We start from the raw sequence: 19,236 nt of genomic DNA, 5'->3' as shown, positions 1-19,236 counted from the left end.
GGCAGGCCCCCTGGTCGTCTGGACTGCATACTGACACACAGTGCAATCTCCATTTTGGGCGCCTTGACAGCACTCAGTTTTGATAGAAGCAATCAAGGGGTAAGAATTCTGACTTCTAGCTAAAGTTCAATATGTATACTTTCATGTATGCCCTCTTTTCCAATGTTACAGAGAATCAACGTTTCTAATAGCTGGTTTCTATACCATTCACCCGGAAAAAATGAGCACCATTCTCAAGCAGAGAGTTATTTTTCTAAGTTTTAGCCAGATTTTATAAGGCAAGAAGGCAACTCTTTTCCTAAGTACCTACTTAACATATACAGGCCATTGCACAAAATATATCCTACAGCTACCAAAACTTGATCATAACCCAGCTTCACATCACCAAACAACACAAAGATCCAATTTCTAGAAAATCACTTATGAGTAAAAAGGAATGTTACAAAGTTTAGTGATTTTCAGGGATTGTTAACCACACTTATTGATGACTGTCTAGGTAGCTGTGTACCTTATACACTTTCCATGCTTATCCTGTAGGAGCAAAGAAAGCCAGTTCACAGGTGAGCTGACCAAACACATCCATGACATAGTAATGACATGTGAGAACATGTTATTAACTTCTACCATCCAAAAGCACTATTAGCTGTTAGCAGCATTTGAGAAAACATAACACAAATCAAAGAACTTACTTAGGCAAAGAGACGGTAGGAAGTCAGGTGACTCAATTCACAGATTTGAAAACTAAGGCACAAAGAAGCTTAATGCCACACAGCTTGTTGGGGGATGAGCTGGGATAAGACTACCACTGTCTATACCCCTCAGCACTCTCTTTCCCACCCCATCCTAAGAGGCAAATGTCCCACAGAGCTGGGCTGGAGTTCCATGTAAAGTAATAACATGGTGCTCTTTTTGAAATGTAAAATGAGATGATAGAATCTAAAAGAAGGAGCAGAAATTAAGAAAAATATTTGCTTAACATAAAATAATATGAATTTAAAACTATACCTTGACTGCTTCTGATGAAAGTACATTTTCCTTTTTCTGACTTGTGCTCATGGGCTCATTTTCAACACTGAAAAACAAAAACCACAGTTTGTTCTGAAATTAAAAGTTAAAATCATACAGTTTCTGTGTAGAAAGCAAAAATTGAAAGGTCCTAGATCTGCAATGCTCAAAAGATTCATACACAAAATGTTTTATGTTGATTGAAACCTCTACACTTGAAAAACACATTCAAAAATGCTCATCTGAGCTTCAGAAATGTCTGAGTCCATGATGCATCATATTTTCTTATGTCGATAATCAGCGTCATGGTAATGATGCGACTGAACAACACAGCACCATGCATGACTATCATCATCTTAGAAAGTGTTAGCTCTCTTTGATTTTATTTATATTAAGGCTCGCCATAGCCTGATTTTTTTTAGTGTTTTTTTTTGAGCTGAGTGTTATTTGGAATATATTTCTACACAGTAAATTTTTATAAACATGTAGGGTTGTCTAGCAAATTTAGGCAATACTCAAAAATAGATGCAGGCTTTTCTAGCCCCAAATGTGTCCCAGATGGCACCTTAAGGATCTGAGATTCCAGACAGTCACTTCTAATTGTCTTTTCTGCAAAACCTTCACAGATGTCTTGTGAGATGTCATAATAAACAACTTTGCCTATAAGCACATATATATGTTAGATCTAAATATTTATATCTCTGTTTCTGTGTTACCTTGTTTTCATACTTTCATAATCCTAGACCAATTGAGTAGCTCCACTCCAAGGATTATCATGATAATCTGTCCCCCATGTGAGGGGACTGTGTTTGACCTCAAGGATGTAAGAACAAGTAGGTCAGGGTTTCGTACAGTGCAGTCTGCAGGGAAGACTGACACACAAACAAACGAATAACACAGTCTGGTGCAAGTTATGACTGCTGAAGAACAAAACGCTGTGGGGCACAGCGGAAACAGGAGCAGAAATTCTGCCTGCTCAGTGAAGTGCCCCCAGAGGAGACACACGGCAGGGGAATGGAGAAGGCGGCATTTTTGGGAAACCATGTCTTATTTGTTTGCTTTTAATATAAGACTGGAGCACAGGAACTTGTGACAGCAGAGATAATCCTGCTAGAAAGGAGAATGAGACCAGAAGTTAGTGGATGCCAGGGCATGAAGAACCTGCCTGACCTGTTACAGAATCTGATGTTTGACCTCCCAGAACCGGGAAGGCTTTGTGAGGAAACAAACACAAAGCAGGAGGATGACTGAGAGCAGGGAAAACATGGAATCCTGGCGGTGGGTGTAGAGGGAATGGGGAAGACCAGGTGTCAAGAGCTCTGACCAGATGGATGGGAAGAGAAGACATGATTTATGCTACTTAGACTTTCTATCCACAAAATCCAGTGCAATTATGCAGGGAACACATGGTAATGATAAAAAGACAGAAAGATCATGAACACATGGAAAATACAATGGATTAAAATTTCATCAAGTTGCAGACTCTACACAGGAATACTTGGACCAACAAGATACACATGCTCTTAAGCCTTTTAAAGTTGACAGGAAAAGAAAGCAAGTAAAGATAAACATGTGGGCTATGTGTTCAACACGTGGAAATCCTGTAGGAATAACCAGGGACAAAAGTGGAAAATAATATTGTACAATACACAATTGTAGCCTTTATACATACCTATAAAATAAGAAGGTCTTAACTGGTTGCTGTTTTAAAAGTACGGGGTTCTTACCTCTTTTTTTCTATTTTACTAGCTTTATCTTTTGCCACAAGGTTGTTTATAATTCAGTTTTTTAAATTAAATGTCACTTGGTACTGGTCTATTTAAGCTCAAGCCAAAGAAATGAGACTGGCAAAATACATTTAAAATACATGTTATAAGGATCTGCAGTATAATCAAGAATAGTATTGACCTTTATAATGCTACTGGCTCAACACAAGGTTGACATAAGGGAAGCCATATTGTAGAAAAGAAACCATAGTGTAACTTTAAATGACCTCTGACTAACCAGCCCAGACACGCTCTGTAGATTTTGTGGCCACCCCCCAGCTGCTTTAAGAGGACAATTTTTGTTCTTTTGAGTTCCTTAGGAATGTGGTGACCCTCAGGGAGACAGCCTATGCTGATAGCCATCCTCAATGACAACTGAAAGATCAGGGTATAGGGCAGCTGCTCCATTCTCTGACGCATATCCAGTAAAACAAAGGACTATCAGGAACTGGGACCAGATGTCTGCCCCACCCAGAGACCAGCCACCTCCCGCACCTAGAGATGGGCCAGTATATAACCGGCCTGTAGTCTTTGTTCCGTGAGATGGTTCTTTTGGACTTGAGTCGGCCATCTTCCCTCTTGCTAGCAAGCTGTACTAAAGTCCTTCCTCTCCTACCACCTTGCCTCCTGACTATTGGCATGTCTTGCGGTGAGCAGATGAGCCTACTTGGGTGGTAACAATAACTTTATAAGTGCAATCTCTAACTACAATCTATTTTGAATGACCTACCTAAAAATTATCTAAACAAACAAGAAGCATTTAATGTTAGTCTCCTAGTTTCTGCTTCAAGATTTCTGGAATTCTACTTATTTGGAGTGTTTAGAGGGCTTTCTATAAACTTACTGCCTTAGCAAGATTGCAAATGAAAACGGTAAAAGTTTCTTTTCCAATACAAAAGCTTTGCAGAAAATGCAGCTCTAAATCCATGGGATTAAGGCAGAACTCAGTATTTCCAAGAGGCTGTAATTACTTCCATGCTACAAACACATACAAAGTGCCAGAAAAACACAGTTGTAAGTCAGCATGTAAGTATTTTGCATTGAGCAAACAATTGAACAATTTAAAGCTGCAATCACCAAAAGAAGTAACACTTGACACTTCATAACTTTCTGAAACTTATATCCTACGTTAAGTTTCATGAATCTTATTGCTAAACCAAAATTTCAAAATGTGTTTAGTTTTAAAGCGAACAACGCATTTTGAAATTTTAGTTTAGCTATAAAAGTCACTGCTTCAAGTAAAGCTTTTTTTCCTAGATCACTAGCATCCGTCCGTTCTTAATTGGTCTCTGGCACCCTCACAATTGCTCTGCTTCAATCCATTCTTCCTGTCACAGTGAGCATTAATCTGATCAAGACACACTCTTGTCCAAATTCCTTCAGCAAATCTCCATCAGGTGATGAATAAAATGAGTAGTCCTCAGCATAGACACAGAAGGGTATTCATGACCTGGCTCCAGATACCCCTGTCACATAGAACCACTCCTTATTCTTACAATATGCCAAGTTCACAGACCAGCAAACCTCTTTCTTCTGCCCTTCAACATCCTTCCCCATGCTCCACATCTCCTAATCCTTCACAATTTAGTTCTAGCTTAATCTGTATTTATTTTTTGTGCTCCCACTGCACCCAGTGATACCCCTCATACATTTCTGCTGTTTACCATAATAGCTGGTTGTCCATTTGTCTAACTAGAATTTGAATTCATTAAATTGAGAAACTATATCATTCATGTCTGTATCATTCCAGCACTCATATCTATAGCACACATCTAGCACTGATCTCTAACTACTTCATTCTAGCATTGTGCCTGACACTGTGAAGCCACTCAAATATTATTTGGAAAATGAATATAAAAATAATCGAGATCAAACAGGTTCTCCATTTGGAGTGCCTGCTTACCTTATTCAGAAAACACTGCTCCATCGAGCACAATGTAATAATATACATTAGCCTTTTTTCTTAATGAAGTAGTACACAAGTCTCTTGAAAGAACAGACCATCCACTTTCATTCTGCATCATCTTTCTCTAAAGGTATAAAGAGGGAGTGGCGCTGGGGAAGAAAATTATTCACAGCAGGAACAAGGTCATTTTCAGTCTATTTAAAAATAAAACACAGCAGCCAGCCGGTGGCACAGCGGTTAAGTGCGCATGTTCCTCTTCGGGAGCCTGGGTTTCGCCGGTTCAGATCCCAGGTACGGACATGGCACCACTCATCAAGCCATGCTGTGGCAAGCGTCCCACATATAAAGTAGAGGAAGATGGGTACGGATGTTAGCTTAGGGTCAGTCTTCCTCAGCAAAAAGAGGAGGATTGGCAGCAGTTAGCTCAGGGCTAATCTTCCTCAAAAAAAAAAAGGAAAAAACAAAACACAGCAAAATCAGAATACAGTAGATAAAAATACTCAAAAGACTAGACACTTAGATGTCTGCTTAGTAAAAACAATTAACAGAAAAGACTGAACTGGTTGGAATGGCACTCTCAGACTCAAAAACAGGAGGGAAAGAGAAACCTGATCAAATTCAGATGATCTCAAACCTCACGAAAGAGGATAACCCATTCCTATTGTTCTCTCACAATATAACCCCCTTAGGGACCAGGGAACACTTGAATAGCAGTATTTTTAGAAAGCACACATTTTGCTCACGGCAGGGGGTGAGGGGTAGGAATCACAATCACATGTAGGCACAAATAAGACTATGTTGCATTTCTAAATAGCTTTATCGTACTTCACTAACAGAACTCTGGAAATTAATCTTTCAAAATAGCCCAGATAAATATCAAGGTCAAAGTAACCTGGAAGCTCCTCATTTTTGAAGCATCCTTATTTAGACCACAGCTGAAAACCAGGAATCCACCATGCAGCCATTGAGCATCTACTTTATGCCAGACATAAAACAAAACCACCCTCTGGCCATGAAAACAATGGGGCATGTTCCCATTCTAAAGTTCAAATAATTCACATAGAGGAGAACCCCTATCCTGTTACTTTACATATCTTATACTCCTATCTTTTATTAATTTCTAAGATGATTCCCTAACTCATAGTGGATCAGAAGCAGAAAACTAGCACAAGAACTCACTCACTCCCCAGCTGTCCACTGCGTTCTTTTTATGCGCCAGGCACTGTTCTTGATGCTGGGGGCTTAGCAGAGAACACACCAGACAGAATCCTTCCCTCACTCCTTCACAACCGCTATCTAGGTGCACCATAATCACCTGGGAAACTGTTTATAAAGCAGATTTCTGGGCCTAACTGTCAAGGATGTCAACTGGAGTGGGGCCCAGGAACCCACATTGCCAACCAATGACTCCCCTTCCCTGGTTGTTCTGAAGCTGGTTGCCCTCGGACCACAATCTTGATGGACGAAGATCTGAGACTCTCAGCTGAAACCAACAACTCAGAGCTGCACAGGGAGAAGAATCATCTGGTCGGAGGGCTCTCCACTTACATCATTCAAATGTGTCAAGTGTTGATACTTAAAGGGTAAGTATCAATTAGAGAACTCACTTATGTGAAACTTTACCCCTTTTCCAACTCCAATGCCCAGCAGAGCTCCTGGCCCCAGCAAAGAGCTGCCACCCTAATGAGCATGCCGAGTATCATAGTACAGAATGGGACCAAGAGAAAAACACCCTTCTTTCAGTGCATCCCACAGACTGAAGCACAGGGATTCTGCTGGGCCCTCCCAGAGTCAGTTGCTCACATGGTAAGAACGCAGCTGCCTAGATGGTCAAAGGACAGATATACAGGAACAACCTACATGGAGGAGAGGGGTCGGGGCACAGAGAGGGAGATCGAAGCTCTTCACGCCTATCTTCCTGGAACACAGCTGCTGGGGAACGCCTCCTACTGTGCTTTCCTCTCACACATCCTCACTGTGGCCACAACCAAAAAATCTGGAAATGCTAAAGAACTGAACACAGCTTCTGTAACTGCCTTCCAGAGGTTTGCCCACTCCCTATGAATGCAGGAAGGAGGCTATGATTTCTCGCCATTTCCATAAAGGAGGCAATTTTGGGTGCTGATGACATCACTGGCAGTAATTCTGAGCATTCCTTCCTAAATACAAAGCCACTTAATAGAAGGTAGACCCTGATTTGGGAATGCCCTGACATCTAAACCATCACCCCAATCCACTGTCCATGGGGACTTTCCACCTTTCCCAGGGTCTTCTGCTGAGGATTTCCCTTCTCTCCTTCCTCTCCATCCCAGTCTACCTGATGCTGCCTGAAATGATCTTCCCACGGTAGATGTTCACTTCCTCTGGACAAGGTGTGGTCTGCAGTAGAGGAACCAGCAATATTCTTGAGGACAGGAAAGAGAATCAAGGCACACCTCTGTCATTTTCTCTGCCCCGCTAACATAAAACTGCTGGTTCCAGATGCCTAGTCTGCTAAGCAGCATCTCCCTCTCTACCACAGCTTCATTAGGGCTCCCTTCCTGGCACGTTGCTCCTCATCTCAGAGCCCACTTGACACAACTCCTGTGATGAAACCCTAGAAGCAGCCAGAATCTGGCCTGCCCTTGGAATGTGGTCAAGCTACACTTTAGTCCTCCAGGTGTGACTTCACCTTGGAGGACTACATGAAAAATAACATGGAACAAGAAGGAGTCTTTTCCATACCCACTCCCTTTCCCACTGTCATAAGCAGCAAAATGCTTTGCAAAAAACTCAAAATGGACATATGTCTGTTTCAGGACAGCACCTTTGGGACAAAAGCACTCTAGTGAAAATGCACCTTTCTGGATCTGATTTTTCAATTAAAAGCATCAGACCAGCTCTCTGCCAGATCTAAAAGCCTATGTGATCCTCCAGCAGTGAGGTGAGTGGGAAAACAAACAGGTAGACCAACCTTGAGGCTTTCGTGGTAAAGGAAGAGAGACTATGACCAAGAAACCAACTCAGAGTCAAAATTAATACCAGGGCATTATGACAAAAAGGCAGAAACTTCTACTGTCCCTTAATTCAAAGCTACTGAGGCCACCTCCACGCCTGTCCTCTATTCTCTTAGACTCCACCCTCTCGACCCTCACTTAGGTCTTTAAATACAGTATGGACTTGATCCCCAAACTCCCCCAAGGGTCTGCTTACGCCTTGGGGGCCACCTATGCTCCCTTGGGGATTTTTTTCTTAGAAACACAGCTTCACATGACAAACCTAGAGTTCTTTGTTCAATGCTATCCTGCAGGCACCATTAAACTGCCTTTTGTGCACTGGCATGGAGCCCCACCCAGCATCTCCAACCCTGTTGCAATGCCGATAAAGACAGAGTTCCACACCAACAATTTACAAACAACCATCTGGAAAACTGCCCATTCATAAATGGGGACTGCTGGTGGTAGAGGAGCACTTGTAACTTTTAACGACCATTAACAGAATATAAAACAGGTGTTTACTGCACTATTTCTGGGCTTCAAATTAAAAGGTAACTAAAAGCTGCAATTTTAAGACAGTCAACAGCATGTATTTTAGCTCACACATCTGGCATTTGAATCTCAGAACTCTTTGGAGAAAGATCAGGAACAGGGAGGGAAGGTAGCAGACATGATTATGAAACTGCTGCTTCGAGATCTTAGACTCTCTGACAGACCCTGCTCTTTCCTATAATTTAGGGATCTGCCTCGAAGCTAATTTACTTCCTGTCCCCCAACTCATGCCCCCAAAACAAGACCCATAATTACAGTTCAACCACCAGAGAGAATCTTAGGAGTCTGATGTGTACCTCAGCTGTCTGCCTACATGTGACATCAGTGACTGCTCCCTTCTCCCCAAGTCCTCAACTCACGCTCTTCAGATTCTGAACATGTGTGACCTGCCTCATAAGAATCAACACCCTGAATCTCTTGCTCTTTTTGACATGAACTCAAACAGTATTCCAGCTGCCTTCTAAAATGGGCCACTCATGTGCCATTCAGCAAATCGTCCTGAGGGAGAGGCACTGGTCCAAGGACAGAGAGACCGTGCCTTCCCTGAGCCTGACTAAGGCTGACCTCACCTCCAACCTCCAACTGAAATCCTTCCTTCTCTGTAAATTCTTCCAGACACCAATAAACCAATGTATGTGAGAATATACAAACTGTATACACATACATAAACCCATGCCCTAGTGATGCTTTCAAAAAGTGAATTTTATCATCTCAACTCCTCAATGTGGCCTCCCTCATCTCAACCCTGGCTCCTTCCCCACATCAGCAACACCTGCTCTCCCTTCCCTTCTGTTGTCTTTGCCCACGCTGGCATCTGTGCCAACATGATCCTACCCCAGGACCTTGGAATTGGCTGTTTCCTCCACCTGGAAAGTTCCTTCCTCAGATTTGTTCATGTCCCACTCCCAAATATCCTGCAGGTCTTTGTTCAAGTGTTACCCAACAAAGAGGCCTTTGATGAGCATCCTGTCTACACCTTACTCCAGACTCACTACCTCCCCATCATGTCTCACTTCCTTACTCTACACTATTTTATTCAAAGCACATTATACATTAATTTATATAATTTGTTTTCTGCTCTTTCCCATTAGAATATTATAAGCAGAGACACATTTAGATATTCAAACTAGATTCTGAAAAATGATGACACAATTAAGATTTCCAAAAGATTAAATATAAAATTTTTATAATTTGTATAAATATATGTACTATCATAGAAAATGCTAAAGCATCATAGTTAAGTGAAAAAAATTCAAGTTTCAAAATCCTGACAAGCACTTTTACTTGTAAAAATGTGTATACATGTAGACACTCCCATAATGATGTAGAAGTACATCCCTTGTCTCTGAGTGGGGGAATAAGCGGTGTGCTTGTTTTCTTTTTGATTTTCTTATAATTTCATACCTGTTTTACAAAAGTATATATTTCTATTAAAAAGGCAAAAAATTATGAAATATTGCAATCGATTTTAAAATGCAAATATAAACAAGTTAGTGAAAAAAGTAAGCAATAAATTTAGAATAGACAAATAACAAAACATGAATACTACAAATATTACACAATGGTAATTTCTTTGTATCACAGTATATACCACACTGCCAAATAAGAGCCTTATCAGCCCACCTAGAACAATAAAACCACGCAAATGATCCCAGCACACGCTTCAGCGCTGCCTGATGCAGCAGAAGGCCGCCTTGTAGCCAGGGCCGGCTCCGGGAGCTGTGACAGCCACAACAGCAAGGGCTGAGGGGCTGCATCTCACCTAAGTTGTTCCCAGTTATCAAAATATAAAATTCACAATATTTCATTCCTTAAGAAGCATGAGAAGCATGGCAGTTACAAAAAATTAGGATCTGTCATAAGGTAGTATCCACATTTTGCATAAATTTTAATTCAAAGAGTAAAGCAGACATTCCTAACATATATCTTGTAGAAATTATAAGAAACTAGCATTTGTGAGAGCATTCAAATACCATTTCATGTCATTTCGGGCACTGTCATTTGTACTACTTGTCATAAAGGACACATGAAAGATAAGCTCCTTGAAAAGCATGCTGCACTAATGAACCCAAAACTCTACTTTGTAAACATCTAAAGTTTGGTTTTTGATTAAATCCCCAAATTCTAACAATCATTTTGGCTGGATAAGTAAAGGGAAGCGGGAAGAGGTCTAAGATAGCTGCCTTCACCTACCATAACCAGAAGTCTAAAGTTTATAAATCATGAAACAACAGTAAAGTATTATTTAGATACATGTACACAAATATCAGAAGAAACAGCTTAAATGAGATTAAAACAATTTCCCCTAAGAAGAGAGTCTCAGAAACAAGCCTACATCTATTAAACGCTCCTACAGCCCCTGCGCGACACCTTGGCACTATTTTAGGAGGGGAAGAAAGATTGTGCTATGTCTGCCTTCCCTCAAAACCACATGAGCGCTTGAGCCAAAGACCATCTTGCATCTGGTTCACTGCTGGATTCCCAGAGCTGCCTGGCGAGAGGGGTACTACATGCCTTCTTGTTAAACACTGGTGACGTTTCACATCAAAGGATCAAAATGTTTGGATCACGCAGGGGAGTTAACCAACACATCTTTATATGTGACTTTGCCAGTAAAACACAAGTCTTCCTAATCCATAAGGCATATTTCTTTATTTTGTACACACCTATTACACCCTATGGAGTTTTGGCTGGTACGCTACAGCTGGAAGAGACCTCAGAGATGAGGTCACCTCCTCCACTTTATAACAAGACTCTGAGAGGGCTAATGACCCACCCAGAATCACACTGTCACTCAAGCAAATGATAGGTGATCTCACAAAAGAGTTGATATTTTTGAGGCTCTGTTAACTCCACCCAGTTTCACATTATAGATTAATAATATATAAGCCACATTTATACTTACAGAAAGTTTCAAAATATCAAATTACTCTGCATTATAAATATTATTTGTATTTTATTTGTAGCCTTAATTGTAACTTTCTCACTTGAACAAGTTAACATAGTTCATTCTCTCTTTGGAGAATTTTTGACAACTCAGGGTCATCAACTCTCTTGGTTTTTTCCTCCTTATCTATATCCATATCTTTATCTACATCTATATCTTTATCTATATCTTTATCTTTCTCTTTATCAATATCTTATAAACAGATATTCACCAGGTCTTAAATTAGTCCTTTTTTTCTGAAATAGGTAATTCACATAATTTATGTATAAAAAGGTACAAAATTACAAAATGAAAAGTCGCCCTCTTGTCCCTCATCCCTTCACCCAGTCTTTCATCCCTCCAAGACAGTGAACACACCACTAGGAACAGACTTATTTTGTCCTCCTCCATTTTTCATATACAAATGGGACAATATCCACAATGGTTTGCATCTTGCTTTTTTTCCTTAATGTATCTTGAAGATACCTCCTTATCAGTACATAAAAAGCTTTCTCATTCTTTTTGACACCTATGTAATATTCCATTATGTTAGTACCACTGTGTATCAGTTAGACCACTCTTTTTTTCACCTTTGCTATTAAAACAACAATGCAATGACTAGACTTATACAGAGTACTCTGGGCCTCTTTGTAAATTGTATATGTCTGATGGAATTCCTAAAGGGGACTGCTGAGTCAGAGGATAGGAATCTGTAAACTTGACAGAACTTGTCAAATTTCCCTCGAAAGTGGAATATCAATTTACACTTCCTCCAGTAGTGAATGAGAGCTCTGGTTCCCCCACATCAAATTCAAGTTTTGTTTATCAAATAGGTAGAATATGGTATCTTGCTATAGTTTCAATTTGTCACTCTTTTGGAGGAGACTGACCTTTTTCACATGTTTAAATTTGTGAGTTGTATAAATATATACACTTATTTTCCTTCTCTCAACTGCCAGGACCATAAATTCTTTACTGCACAGAACAGTGACACAGGGCATCTGGGCAGACGTCCAGCTGCATGCCATTGTCTTTTATTTCCATTAGAAACCATTTTCTAAGGCAAGCCTTCTTTTATGGGTCTTCCCAAGTGAAGCAGAGAAGCTGTCATATAATGCTGGAGGCTTTGAATTCAGAAAGGACACTCTGATCCCTGACTCTAGCACAGACGCTGTGAGACTTCTGATTAGCTACTGCACCTCTCCAAGCCTTAAATTATAGATCTGTAAAATGCAGTAAAGACGCCTCTTTCATAAGTGCGGGGCTTGGGGCTGATCAGGGCCTCAGTAAAGAATGGGTTTGTTTTGTCATCACTAATCTGCAGGGCAAAAAAAAAAAAAAAAAAAACCCTTACTAAGCAAACAGTTGTGTCACTGCTTTGGAATACTTCCAATTAAATACCCCCAGGGGTTAAACACTGGGGACAGTCCTGCTGGAGTTGTACCATCTATGCCATTTATGCCTGCCAAACAGACATTAAGAATGAGTTATCTCTGGTCACAAAACTTCAGCTTGTTTCTCAATCAACATCAAGCTATTCTGTGTAAGGATCTCCACTCACTTGGAATGTTGATTCCTGAAAGGATGCCCTTTTCTGCCTCTAGGACTGGCCAAGCCTGCGGGGTCAAGGAAGAGGTGGAGGGATGAGGGGAAAGCATCTCCATTCACACTGCTGGTACAGTTACGATCACATCTCCCCACTCTCCCAGTTTGGCAGACGGTGCTCTCAAACCACGCTCAGAGGAAGGGAATAACTTGAGAAGATAGTTTGAAAGCCCAATTAAAGTACTCATGAAACAATGAGTGTGTTCTGAACCAAACAAGTCACACACACCAAAAACACTTTTGGCTTACAATGAGCTCATCTTGACAACAGAGATGTACACGTCATCTCCTCCATTAATTTACTAACTCTTTGAGGGCAGTTTGGGTCATTCATTCATCTTTGTGTCCCCACTGCTTGGCACCATACCTGACACATATCAGCCGCTCAAATTTATGGGATGAACAGACTCAAAATGAATATGACTTCTTTAACTTTTATTTCATGCTGATCCTCTCTTTTCAGGAGATAGCATGAATTATTTTCCTGAGATAAAATTTACATCAGCCATGTTTTCTTGCTACCATAGTTGTACTGGCATTTCTGGTAAATCTGGGCTTCACTGTATTTCATCAGAACTCTGGTTACGAAATGAAATATCTTGTCTAAGGGAATATTATTTTCCTTTTACTTTACAAAATTTGCTATTATCCTTTTTACATATTTTCCACTGAAAGGAAAAAAGAACTCAAAAATGTTATCATTGTTTCAATAAAATGAGAAGTTCTGATTATATAAATCTATTGTGGGCCAATCTGAGGTACACTTGAGACTCTAACACATTTAGAGTGTACAATTGAGTTAGTTTTCAAGGAATGCCCTCAGTAAGAAACAGAATCCCTCGATTAGACATTGGGCAGACACCCTGTTAAACCCAAAAACAGAAATCTCACTTGAAAAAAAGTATGGTTTCAACAACCTAAAACAGTCTACACTTCTACTCTGCTGCCGAGAGTAGGTTCACTGCTTTCTGTTAACCTGGAGCTCAAGATTCTCAGAATACACACTGCTGAGGACTTCTGGAATTTTCCAGTCATCTTTATCACTGCAGGAATGAACTGCTGATATGGTCCTTCAACACCACACAGGTATCTCCTATTCAACTAACCTAGTTACCAATTATTTTCTATAGTGCTTTCAAATCAATGAAAATACAGTCACTATGAAAATTCAGAGAACAAAGCTCCCTTTCCTCACATAACTAATGCTGTGGTCAACACTGGTACTTTAACATGAAGGCCAACAGCTCTCATGCATCAGGGGCACTAGTGACATGTTTTATGAGAATATCTCCTGCACAGTAAGCCATTAGCATCACCCATTTAACACCCTCAGCCACAGTGATAAGCAAAAATTCTCTCAAATTTAAACTGAGAGCCAAACATTGTCAAGAGACCTTTAAGATCCCCCATGTTTCTAAATGCCCACTTCGAGGGTGGGGGTATCCTACTCCTAGCTGAAAAACCACTAAGTGCTTTAATGGCCATCAACAGAGATTCACTCCTCACCTGAGCCAGGTAAAGGGGACACTAAGATGAATAAGACACAGCCCCTGTCCTTGGGTCTAGTGGTCCCGTCTTACCTTATTTCCATCAATAACATTATAGTGGGACACTCAAAGGAATAGCCAAAAAGACATATCTGAAATGGGCGACATTGCCATGCATTCAGTAACAAAGTAAGGAAAGGTCCAATTGACTTAAATGCTCAAATGTGTTTTGAAGGAGCATAGTTCACAAGGGTGGTAGGCAGGATGGTGTGGAAAAAAACCCAGAGCTTTGGAGTCAGAGAAATCCAAGTTCAAATCTCACCCCTGAGACTTACTCTTTTCATGATTGGGGTAAATCCTCCTCCCTCCTGCCCATCTGGCTGGAGGTGTTTTGGGTTATCCCAATGACTGGAGGATGCTGTTGGCAATTAGTGGGTGGGGTCACAGATGCCAAATGTCCTGCAAAGGACACGAGAGTCCAGTTCAACAAAGAATCGTTCCACCTAAGTTGCCAACAGGCTCCACCACTCTCCCGCCCTGTTTCCTCAACTGTCAGAATAGTGATAAGCACCCCAACCTTCCAGGCTGAGGGTGAGGTCTCAATGAGATGCTGCAAGTAGAAATACCCAGCCCCGGAATAAGCCCACAGGCAGCCCTTGACAAATGCTTTTCTCACCTTACTACCTGATCCCCAGTTGCAAATGTTGTACAGAGCTCATTTTAAACAGGTGTATCATGTGTGATACAGCAAAGAAACAAAACCGAGCATTTTCTCAAAGTGAAGAAAACCAGAAGGCACATATCCTCCAAATTTGACATTTTAGCAGTGTCTGCTTAACAGGCTTTCGCAAAAATTCTCTAACCTTTAAACCAAGAGCCAAACACTGTCTAGAGGCTGTTATGACCCAGCTCCCATCTAATTCTCTTACTGCCTCTTTCACTCTGTCTCACTAAGGTATGTAGCCCCCAACAGATCATAACATCCTATAGGCCTCTAGTTAGCGTAGAAGGCCTGTTCCCTAGTTCTATCTTCCTAAGTTCTCTACTTATTGAAACACCATCAGTGCTGCGAAGGCCCAAGTAAAAACACCTCAAACATGAAGCCCTCTCTGTTCTCCCCTATCACTTCTAATGAGTCCATTCCCTGTGTGCTCATAAACTGGGCTAAACATTACAGCAGTGATTCTCAAACTGGGATCCACAGAACTTGGAGTTCTCAAGTCTCCTATGAAAACCTTAATTGTAGTTTTCATGGCTATAATCTAAAATAAATTAATATAAGCATTCCCGGGTCTGGTCAACCACTCAAGATGTGAGTACTGACAAGCAATTCAAGTGCCCAAACCTGAACTCACATATGCAACAGTGTTGATGCTTACAGGCCTTCTTTAATTGATGAAGGTTAAGGAGACTGGAACAGAGCAAACTCAATACATAAACAATGTGTTCACACCAAAGGAAGCCCAAATAACTTATAGGACGCCATAAAAGCAAAGGTTTTCCTTGGCTCCTTAGCGGAATACTCAAAAACCTGAATTGTGGCCTGGTACAGACATGGTGACCCCCAAAGACTCTGTGTTTGTCCCACTGGTACCATATGCATTTTGTGAGTAGCCAGCAAACAGTTATCAGGATAATGCTGTAAGTTTCACTTTTATTGGTCTTGTGATTATGTTTGTGTTTAATTTTTAATTCTGTTCTTAAGGAATTATTAAAGAATTCTGTTCTTAAGAAAATTTATGTCCCACTTTGTATTTGTACTCCTATAAGTTTCATAATAAAATTCACACAAGTCAACACTGGGAGTGCAGAAAAGGAGACTATACAATCCAAGTTCGGGAGAACGCACTTCATTTCAAGTACACTGAAAAATCAGAATGCAGGCACTAATCCTTAATTAATGTTAAGGGACCTCAGAGCTGCAGGCACAGCCTGAGCCTTGATACTTGCTCACTGACTGAAAAGTAGCAATGTGACTTTGGGCAAGTTTCTTTGTTTTTTATAGTAAAATGAGGATACTGATCATATAGATTTGTCCAACCTAAGGTGTAATTATATCATGAAAAGTACTTTGTAAATTGTAAGGTGCTAGATGCACGACAGGTGCTAGTATTACTGTTTTCAAGTGGTCTCCTCAGCTTCTCACAGTTTCTTGAAAGTAAGTACCCTTTTCTCAGTCCAGCCAAGCACTGTGTGTCTACTGAACCAACTCCCCTGCATCTAAAATCACCAGTGCAAAAAGTAAATCGGGGTCACACTAAAACTACAAGTTTTTACTGCTTCTAAGAGAAACAGCCAAAATGCTCTTGCATTTTGAAGATGACAGTGACAAATCGCAATTCTGTTTCCAGTCAAGTTAACACCAGGGTGTTGTGTTGTTACGACGTTCGGTACTACTGAGCGTTTCCATTTGTTTCATTAAACTTTCAGTGAAGGTTTTGTGTGTTTACATCCTTGAGAAGAAAGATTTAAGCTCACTGACAAGGTAAAACACCCACGCAAAGGATTATTTGCTATCCCCTTAACATCTGGCAAGTTATAAAGAAGATGAGGACAAAATTAGTGTTCGATAAGCACAATTAAAATTTTCATTGTCCAAAAGCCACAGTGTGAGCCCATCCGGAGAAGGGAGAAGAGAAGCGGTAGGTAGACAGGAGACTAGTCGCTACAGCGGTTAGAGACGAGGTTAGATTTGATACATGCCTTAAGAAGCCAAAATAGGGCAAGAAGGCAGGTAGGGTTTCAGCACGATTCTGGCATGAACCTGAAGTTGGCCTGCCTCTTCCTTAGGAGACCGCTCCAGCGCCCACCGTCGCCGAGAGTACCTGGGGTTTCTCCTAAACGCGGCTGCCCCAGCACCCAGGCTGCCCGCGTGTCGCCCCGCAGGCTGCCCGCCCACGCCGGCAGACCGGACGCTGGGCTGAGCCCCGTCCATGGCACAACTATTTTTAACTCCTGCGTAACTGAATTTCCAACTCTCCCTCAGGAGCTTTCCCGGAAAGACGCGGTACTTCATTAACAGAGGGTCACAGAGGAGACGCTGAGGAACACACAGCGAGACGCGTCAGACCACGCACCCCGCACGCTCAGGGTGCCGCCCGGGCCGGGTCGCAGTCGGTTTCGCACCCTCTCCCGGAGGCCCTGCCCGGAGCGCGGCCCCGGAGGCGGCTCCGCGCTCAGCCTCCAGCCCGCTCCTCAAGGAGACTACACCAGCGGGGACGGACCGACGGGCAGACTCAGGTCAGGGCTTCCCACGGGACACGTCTAAGGAAACGGGGCTTTACGGCGGGTGCGGGAGCGGAAAAGACTGCGGCGGGGCCGGTTCCATTCCCGGACCGGGAGGGCGGGTCTGCCCCCGGGACCTCGGGACGCTCCCGAGACGGGGAGAAGGCAGGCGGCGGCATTCAGACGTGCCCGCGCGGAAGGAAGACCGCGACGAAGGCTTGGGGACCCTATCACAATTCTTTTGGAAAACAATCATTTTGAGAAAACTCCAGTAAGCTGGCAGAATACCAGCCGAGGGTGGCGCCCCCAGGCTTCACCTTCCCTGCTCCAGCGGTCTTGGGATGGCGTCCGCCCGCCCCATCACCATGTCCCACCCCATGTCCCGTCACAACACGTCCCAATCACCGTGTCCCACCCCATGTCCCCTCACACCTTGTCCCGTCACATCGCGTCCCCTCACCGTCTCCCACCCCGTGTCCCGTCACATCGCGTCCCCATCACCGTGTCCCACCCCATGTCCCGTCACACCGCGTCCCCATCACCGTGTCCCACCCCGTGTCCCGTCACACCGCGTCCCATCACCGCGTCCCACCACGGCCGGCCGGGTACTCGCTTCGCCCCAGAAGTGGAGCGGACGCAGGTGTGGACCGGAGCAGAGTCACGGGCCGGGGTGGGGGCCGCCCGTCAGGGTCCCCGCGTCCCCAGATGAGGGAGCCGAGGGAGGGGACGGGCGCGGAGGGACCTCCGCAGCGGAGGGAGCGGTACGGAAGCGCCCGCTCAGCGCCGCCCGGGCGAGAGCGGCCGCCCGGAGCGCACCCGACGCCCCGCTCCCACCTGGCGGCGCCCCGGCCCGGAGCGGGCGGCGCGCTGGCGCCCGGCCTCTCTTCCTCCTCCTCCTTGTCCCGGGAAGCGCTTCGGGGCCCGAAGAGCCGGGAGAAGCTGTGCCAGGGGGCGCCGCCCCGCCTCCGGCCGCCCGACATGGCCCGCGGTGCGCCCGAGCCCGTCCGCAGGAGCGACGCGGGCTCCGACCCGGCGCTCAGTGCATCCCAGATCCTGCGGAGAGGGGTCCGCGGCGCCTCCTCCCGCCGCCCGCCAGCCCCAGGGAGGACGAGGAGTGGGGAGGAGCCGAGCGGCGCCACGCCCCCATTCAGACCCCGCCCCAACCCGCGCGGCGCGGCTCCTTCTCCTCCTGCCCCCGCCGGCCTGCCCGCCGGAGGGAGGACGACGACGAGGATGGGGAGGAGCCGGGCAGCGCCACGCCCCCATTCAGACCCCGCCCCAACCCGCGCGGCGCGGCTCCTTCTCCTCCTGCCCCCGCCGGCCTGCCCGCCCGAGGGAGGACGAGGATGGGAAGGAGCCGGGAGGCGCCCCGCTCCCAGCCCGCCCCGAGGCCCCGCCCCAACCCGCGCTGCGCGGCTCCTCGCGGCGCCCCCGCCCCCGGGGAGGACGAGGAGGAGGAGCCGGGAGGCGGCCCGCCCCGAGGCCCCGCCCCAACCCGCGCTGCGCGGCTCCTTGGGGGACGCCCGCCTCCGGCTCCCTGAGGAGAAGGAAGACCCGGAGGCCGCGCCCGGCCTGGCCCCGCGCTGCCCGGCTCCTCCCGCCGTCTTGCCCCCCCCCCCCCCCCCGAGCCCATGCCCTCCGCCCTACTGGGCTGTGCGGCTCCTCCTCCTGCCCCCACCGGCCCGCCCGCCCCGGAGGAGGAGCCGGAGGCCGCGGCCCCGCCCTCCCGTCGCCGCCGCCACGCCGGTCCCGGGCTTCCCGCCCAAAAGCGCTCGCGTCTACTGTGTCA

The 19,236-nt window shown here is 44.6% G+C and overlaps 1 protein-coding gene across 3 annotated transcripts in view; it reads right to left on the bottom strand.

The window, feature by feature from the left end:
• The window catches only part of CRYBG3 (crystallin beta-gamma domain containing 3), a 106,054-nt gene extending 87,326 nt beyond the window's left edge, over positions 1-18,728 (bottom strand). For 2 of the 3 annotated variants that reach the window (XM_070508534.1, XM_070508535.1), the window contains exon 1: positions 18,282-18,728. In XM_070508534.1, coding sequence (XP_070364635.1) covers positions 18,282-18,713 — 432 coding nt within the window. In that variant the 5' untranslated portion in view covers positions 18,714-18,728. Of the gene's footprint in view, positions 1-1,005; positions 1,073-18,281 lie in introns of all 3 variants that reach the window. The other variant, XM_044771741.2, reaches the window with a different exon arrangement.
• Between the last annotated feature and the right edge of the window lie 508 nt (positions 18,729-19,236).

The sequence above is a fragment of the Equus asinus genome, chromosome 5 (assembly GCF_041296235.1).
Source record: "Equus asinus isolate D_3611 breed Donkey chromosome 5, EquAss-T2T_v2, whole genome shotgun sequence".
NCBI lineage: Eukaryota > Metazoa > Chordata > Mammalia > Perissodactyla > Equidae > Equus > Equus asinus.
This window is presented reverse-complemented; position numbering and strand designations above follow the sequence as displayed.